The 7,851-nt window shown below is 43.9% G+C and overlaps 1 protein-coding gene across 1 annotated transcript in view; it reads right to left on the bottom strand.

Annotated features, from left to right (window-relative positions):
* Window positions 1-7,512, bottom strand: part of LOC111969616 (prostacyclin synthase-like) — a 12,682-nt gene extending 5,170 nt beyond the window's left edge. Inside the window, exons 1-8 of the mRNA XM_023995762.2 lie at window positions 7,443-7,512; window positions 5,693-5,820; window positions 5,237-5,412; window positions 4,489-4,635; window positions 4,137-4,264; window positions 3,415-3,623; window positions 1,052-1,217; window positions 397-578 (exon numbers count right to left, since the gene is read on the bottom strand). Coding sequence (XP_023851530.1) covers window positions 397-578; window positions 1,052-1,217; window positions 3,415-3,623; window positions 4,137-4,264; window positions 4,489-4,635; window positions 5,237-5,412; window positions 5,693-5,820; window positions 7,443-7,512 — 1,206 coding nt within the window. The remainder of the gene's footprint in view (window positions 1-396; window positions 579-1,051; window positions 1,218-3,414; window positions 3,624-4,136; window positions 4,265-4,488; window positions 4,636-5,236; window positions 5,413-5,692; window positions 5,821-7,442) is intronic.
* Window positions 7,513-7,851: the final 339 nt, after the last annotated feature.

Genomic DNA, 7,851 nt, shown 5'->3' with positions numbered 1-7,851 from the left:
TTCTGCCGATAAGAATATGGTGATTGACAGAGTCGAAAGCCTTGGCCAGGTCGATGAAGACGGCTGCACAGTAATGTCTTTTATCGATGGCGGTTATGATATCGTTTAGTACCTTGAGCGTGGCTGAGGTGCACCCGTGACCGGCTCGGAAACCGGATTGCACAGCGGAGAAGGTACGGTGGGATTCGAGATGGTCAGTGATCTGTTTGTTGACTTGGCTTTCGAAGACCTTAGATAGGCAGGGCAGGATGGATATAGGTCTGTAACAGTTTGGGTCCAGGGTGTCTCCCCCTTTGAAGAGGGGGATGACCGCGGCAGCTTCCAGTACATAGATTATTATGACATTATTTCAACACCAGTGGGTGTTTGTCAGGTAACAGTATTGTGCTGTATTACCTGTGGGTCGTGGTGTATCTGAGGGTCCATCTGCGGGCTGAGGAAGGGGAACAGACACACCCTGTCCCCCTGTCTGAGGTGGTACTCCTGTCCACTTGCCAGACGAAGGGTTGTGTTCTGGATCACCTCTCTGTTGATGAGGGCAGCAGCAGTCAGACGCAGGGTCTCGCTCAGAACACTGTCTATGATTGGGGAAAGGTATCGTACACATGATGAGAGAGGGTTGGGAGTGTGTGGGAGTGAAGGAGCTCATAATCATTACCTTTGGCCCAGATTGGTTTATAATGTAAAGCCAACTCCAGTGGTAGACAATGACSATAGGAGTTCGCTATAGCACAAACAGACCTGGCACCAGGCTACATAATCATAACACTAGAGGTATTCCCTTCTGGATAGCTGTGGATACATAAGAAGAGGATAATATCACATATTTTAACTTCATTAAACCACTGCTACATTATATTTATCCATCTTTACTTATTCAGCTCTCTGAATCTCTTTCTTTTTTTCACTGGTTATCCCCCCCAGTTCAGAGCTTCAGTTCAATATTTTACAGAATGTCTTTGGCTGGCTGGCAGAGCTAGGCAGAGAGCCCTGAGAGCTCTAAGGTGGAAGAGACAGCGAGTGAATAATAGAGGTTGCTTGGGGCTCTTACCAAAAACAGGTGTGCTGTGGTGCTCCAGTGTGTCCAGAAGGTGGTGCTGTAGGGAGCCGTCCTCCTGCAGAGCCAGGCCTCTGAGCTCCTCCTTCACTGCTCTCATGGCCTCAGGGTTGGTGAGCAGGAAGCCCAGCAGCCAGAAGGCAGCAGGTCCAGCATTACCCTGCAATAAAACACAACATAGACTCAGCGTCAGTTCAGAAACAGCAGGTGTATTACAGAGCATAAATCTAAGGTTAGACAAATCCAACACAGCACTTACTCTGAGCCCATCAAAGACAGTGAACCCATTACCAAGCATGATGTTGCAGTTATACTGCAAGGTTAGACAAATCAGACAAATCAGAGTACATATACTGTACTGTTTGAACACACTGCCAGAAGCCTCAAGGAGAAAATGGAAGTGTGTTTAGAGAAATCTACACACGGATGTTCTCTTTTCCCCCCTTTTTTCTGTCTTTTATTCTCTCTTTTAATCCTTCCTTACATCATGGTACTGCGGTAGTGTACTGTAGAAGTGTTCTGATCTGAGGGGCAGCGAGGAGCCTTTAGAGCTGTCAGGTCTGTGTAGACCGGGCAGTCAGAGTCTACAGAGGGCTGACAAGTCTGTCTGAACAGTCAAACGATAATTGCTGTCGGTTCAGGGAGCTTCTCTCTTCACCATTTCCTCTCACAGGTCAGGTCTTCACTGATCCAATGACAGCCAGGGCTAATGCAAGGCAAAGACGAGGTCCAATGGCTCTCTGGGTGACTCACTGGCCTGTCCCATCACATATGATGAACACTAGGTTACACAAACTGGAAGGCTTCATCTCAGTTTACTTTAGGGGGAACAGTAGGAGTCTTACAGTATAAATAGTCAATGAATGTGCTGCATGTTTTTACTGACACTTTAGTGTTTTCCTGCAAATCAAGAATAAATTAAGATTCAACAACTCCAATTGGAATTGGAATTCCAATTGAAAATTCACTGGTGTACACAGTAAGACACTTTGTCTCCTCCTCAACTCTTCTGAGTGTGTATTTGTGTACTGGTGTAGTTGTGTTGGACTGAATATGACACTGGCTCAGAGATTCACTGGGCTGTGGAACTGCCTCCGCCCCAATTCCCAACAACACATACAGAGCCATAAACATAACGCTCTCATAACTATGTTGCAATACATTTTTATATTTTGTATCAACATGAGAGCATGTTGGGTGTAAAGCATGTGATGAAGCATCAGCGATGGAAGAGACTGAAATTCAGTCAGTATTGTATTTTACATTGAGGAAGCCTACCTCTGCTCTGTGTGACTGGTCAAGAAACTACAACGCACTACCTTCTCCTCACCCTCAGTTCTAATATGTTTCTGTGGTGCTCCTCTTCCTGGCACTGTCTAACTGTGACTGGGCCAGATTCCCAGCAGAACAAACATCAATAAGCAGGATACACTGATGCTAAGGGACAAGCTGCCCTCTCCTATTCCAGCCTGGCAAGGGATTCAACGTCCCCAGAGACAGAGGTACCATCTTGGCCAAGGACTCTCTAGCGCTCCCCTGGTCTGAGTAGGCCGACTAGGGCTCCAGTGCTCCAGGCTGAACAAAGCAGCCAAAGTGCCAGAGGGAGCAGAGAGGGCCTGGTACAAATGGCACCTGTGCGTCTTTGTTGCTCTGAAACTGATTGTGAGACAGGTGCCAGACAGACAGACAGACAGACAGCACACTAGCTCTCCCATCTGGCCACACAGTGCAACAACAGCTCATTCATCACACCTTGTTGGGACTGGTTTGAGGAAGGAAGCCACAAGAAACCTGTTATTTAACCACCTCTGGAGCTCATGAATATAGAGTTGGAGACAACTTCATTGCTGTGATCTATATTGGATTTTGACATCAACATTTACAGATGATACCTCTAAATTGTCCTTCAATTTGCACACTAGGCCTAATGCTTGATCTCATTTTGAGAACACATTCTGATGCCTCAGATGTATTCTGGCACATTTGTCCATTTCTGTTTGAAATTAGACAGGTTGGTTTGGGTGTCCTGCCAACTCTTCTTTTTTCCACAGAGGGCTGTGATCTGTGCTGTTCTGGAATGTCTGGACCCATTGTCTAAGACACACAACTCCAAACAGGTGCCATGGAAACACATTAATGGAAACTTCTTTTCACATTCATTACTTCTCACATAATGGCATCATGAGTCACCTGTGCTGACATGGACGTTATGAGTCACTGGGAGAGAAAAATCCCGTGAACTCATTCATGCCAGGGCCACTAGTAGCAAAGAAGGAACAGAAAGAGAAGGTGTATTTGGTCATCGGGGTGTGCCAGAACATTGTGTGAAAGGATTAGTCTGTTCTGTCTTCTGTCACCTGGGTGACCCAGAGCTGAAGCAGCATGGCTCGTCTCTGCATCTCTGTGTCCACTCCTTCCCTCTGTAGATGCCTGAGGTAACTCTGCTGCCAGGAGCTGCTGTCTGACCCATGATCTATGCTCTCTGACCCCTTTCCTCTGCTCAGCCAGGCTGGGGACAGCAGCTCCCACAGTTGCTCCTGGGACAGGCTTGCTGTCCTCTTCTCCTCTATCAACATAGAGAGAGAGACACAGGTTAGAGAGGCCAGATCACACACAGAGAGACAGGCAGACAGAGAGACAGGCAGACAGACAGAGAAACAGATAAACAGAGATATGTACACAGAGAGACAGGCAGGCAGAGAGATGTAAACAGAGACAGGTACACAGAGAGACAGGTAGACAGAGAGACAGGTATCAGAGACAGGTGCACAGAGAGACAGGCAGACAGAGAGACAGGTAACCAGACAGGTACACAGAAAGACAGGCATACAGAGAGACAGGCAAACAGAGACATCTATGCAGAGACAGTCAGACAGAGAGACAGGTAAAAAGAGACAGGTACACAGAGATGACAGGCAGACAGAGAGACAGGAAAACAGAGACAGCTACATAGAAAGACAGGCAGACAGAGAGACAGGTACAGAGAAACAACTGGTGTTTATGAATAGATAAATACTGTATACATATGAGTAATGTACGACTACATATTGTACATTAGATTAAACTCTGTATTATGTACCTTGCTTAAGGGTTGAACGAGCCAGTTTTGTGAGAAGACCATCGAACTTGCGGAACTCTTTGTAGACAGCAGCGAGTTCAGTGACGTTGTTGCTTTTCTCTGTACCAAACAGTGTGAGATACCCAGCCCTATAAGGACAGAAATAAGTGTAACTCTTGTGTAAGAGTAGGTCTTAACTCTTGTGAGTAAGAGTTATGTAATTTGGTCCAAGCATGATACTCTAATTTGACCCTAAATTAACCCCCAGGCCAGTGACTCTGAAAAATGTCTGATGTTACCTGAAGAGCAGGATGACTATTAACACATGTACAGTAGCTGGCCAGCACAGACATCATTTAGTTCTGGTTTTTACCTGAAGAGCAGGCTGTAACAGAGGCTGAAAAGTCCGTCCTGCCTCCACTCTGCTGGGCTACAGCTCCTCTCCTCTTCCCTTAGCAGGGTCTGGAGGTGGAGGTGCATGCTGCTGCTCAGTCTGGCTAGGCTGGGGCCCTGGAAGTGCCTGGACAGGGATATGATGGAGAGGACAGATTATTGCTACAGCATGTTAACACAGAGGGAATTAGATGAATGTGCATGTCGTTGAATTTCTTATTAGTTAGAATATAAGAAAATAGAAAATAAACTATTGTCCTTGACAGGGAACTGTACATTACGGTGTGAGGTCAGGTGTGTGTGGATATGTGTGAGATCAGATGCGAGGTCAGGTGTGAGGTCAGGTGTGTGTGGATAGGTGTGAGATCAGGTGTAAGGTCAGGTGGGTGTGGATAGGTGTGAGGTCAGATGTGAGGTCATGTGTGTGTGGATAGGTGTGAGGTCAGGTGTGAGGTCAAGTGTGAGGTCAAGTGTGAGATCATGTGTGTGTGGATAGGTCAGTTGTGAGGTCAGGTGTGAGGTCATGTGTGTTTGTGGGTAGGCGTGAGGTCAGGTGTGAGGTCAAGTGTGAGGTCAGGTGTGAAGTCATGTGTGTGTGGGTAGGTGTGAGGTCAGGTGTGAGGTCATGTGTGTGTGGATAGGTGTGAGTTCAGGTGTGAGGTCATGTGTGTGTGGATAGGTGTGAGGTCAGGTGTGAGGTCATGTGCATACAGGTCTAGAACACCTACTGTTCCATCCAGGCCCTCTCTGTATCTGGGTTGTGATTGGGTAGTCTCAGGTTGAAGATCCTCTGCTTCAGGACCTGGGCGTAGCGACTGAAGTCCAGAGAGGCTGTATCATCGAGGACCGTGTCATAGGAGTTAGGGTCCAGCAGTACAGTGATGTAATGACCACAAACATGCACCTGGAAGACATTACTTCAAACGTTAAAGTCATGGCATTGTCTATGCATGACTGTCAGAGTCACATTACACATTACAATAGTATTGTTTGTGAAAGCAAAAGCAATGTGAATTGGAGATGCACATAGCACTAGATAAAGATGAAAGAAGCGTTTGAAAGTCAAATAACTTCTACAGGTTCACAGCAACCCTTTCTATGTCACTAACAAAGACATAAAGAAAGTGTTGAAGATTGACGAGGTACACAGGTACCTGTACACAAAAATGTATAGAGAATCCTACCGTAAAAATGGCACCATGTTTTTGTTTCATCRGTGTTAGGAACTTTGCAGCATCTTTTCCAAACTCCAGGGCATGACCCAGCCATGGAATAAAGCCCTTGACTAATGGTGGCTCATTTTTCTTTCTGGGAGAAACAGACATACAGTTGCCAACCAAGATTAACACTTCACCTCCCACACAAAACCAACTGGTTTCAGAGCTACAGTTAGGGAGATGCCCTAAAGTAGTTGAATGTGTGGGCTCTCCTTGAGCTGTTCTTGTCTATTAATATTCTGTATCATGTCAGGTTTTATGTTTGTGTGGGCTCCAGGAAGAGTAGCTGCTGCATGAGCAACWGCTTATAGAGATCCTAATAAATACAACAAAAATTACTAACAATAGTACTGCAGTGTAGACATATGAAATAGGGTTAACAATGGGTTTTGACTAACCATATAATCATGGTCTAATGGTCTATGCTGCATGTTCAACAATGTTGTATATTCAGTGAGACATTTATAACCCTAACATTCTTTTCATGAATTGATTTCTGTGTAGAAAGTCAATCTCTTTGTAACTGAGGAAGTAAGCAAAATGTTAGACATTGGTTACGGTTTTCACAACAATGTTCAATATTAGAAAGAGAACACGTTTACAATATAACTTAAATATACAGTTGAAGTCGGAAGTTTACATACACTTAGGTTGGAGTCATTAAAACTAGTTTTTCAATCACTCCACAAATTTCTTGTTAACAAACTATAGTTTTGGCAAGTCGGCGAGGACATCTACTTTGTGCATGACACAAGTCACTTTTCCAACATTTGTTAACAGACAGATTATTTCACTTATAATTCACTGTATCACAATTCCAGTGGGTCAGAAGTTTAAATACACTAAATTGACTGTGCCTTTAAACAGCTTGGGAAATTCCAGAAAATGATGTCATGGTTTTAGAAGCTTCTGATAGGCTAATTGACATCATTCGAGTCAATTGGAGGTGTACCTGTGGATGTATTTCAAGGCCTTCCAAAATGAATGGCAATCATGAAGGGAGTTTGAAATTAAAATGGTTAGATAATTGAAGCAACATCTCAAACATCATCAGGAAGTTAAAGCTTGGTCGCAAATGAGTCTTCCAAATGGACAATGTCCCCAAGCATACTTCCAAAGTTGTGGCAAAATGGCTTAAGGACAAAAAGTCAAGGTATTGGAGTGGCCATCACAAAGCCCTGACCTCAATCCTATAGAAAATGTGTGGGTAGAACTGAAAAAGCGCGCGCGAGCAAGGAGGCCTACAAACCTGACTCAGTTACACAGGTCTGTCAGGAGAATGGGCCACAATTACCCAACTTATTGTGAGAAGCTTGTGGAAGGCTACTCGAAACGTTTGACCAATTTAAAGGCAATGCTACCAAATACTAATTGAGTGTATGTAAATTCTGACCCACTGGGAATGTGATGAAAGAAATAAAATCTGAAAAAATAATCTCTGCTATTATTCTGACATTTCATATTCTTAAAATAAAGTGGTGATCCTAAACTGACCTAAAACAAGGAATCTTTACTCGGATTAAATGTCAGGAATAGTGAAAAACTGAGTTTAAATGTATTTGGCTAAGGTGTCTGTAAATTTCCGACTTCAACTGTATCAAATTACACTGACTTCATCCTTGAAATATTGTAGGCTATCCTTATTTGAACTCAATAACCTAAATGATTTACAATGTTTTGTTTTGCAATGCAAATGTTCCAGAAATATGAAGAACAATTTTGAGCGGGAAGAGTAGCATGATGAGAGCGAGCAGACCACTGACCATTAAAAGTATAGTCCATAACATTGTCTCTCAATAGGGGGAGCTGTTAGCATAATTATTTTTTTACATTTCCAAATTAAACTGCCTCGTACTCAATTCTTGCTCGTACAATATGCATATTATTATACTATTGGATAGAAAACAATCTCTAGTTTCTAAAACCGTTTGAATTATGTCTGTAGAACTCTTTCTACAGCGAAACTCATGACAGGAAGCTCTGAAAAAATAGTCTCTGATCTCGGATCAGTTTAAAACTCTGTGTGTGCCCTATGGCTTGACATGAACTGCCCCGCCTTCCCCTGGATGTCAGTAACCAATGAGAAGTGGAATGGTGTCTCTAGGTGTTTCTCAGAGTTTATAAAA

Source organism: Salvelinus sp. IW2-2015, linkage group LG11 (assembly GCF_002910315.2).
Source record: "Salvelinus sp. IW2-2015 linkage group LG11, ASM291031v2, whole genome shotgun sequence".
NCBI lineage: Eukaryota > Metazoa > Chordata > Actinopteri > Salmoniformes > Salmonidae > Salvelinus > Salvelinus sp. IW2-2015.
This window is presented reverse-complemented; position numbering and strand designations above follow the sequence as displayed.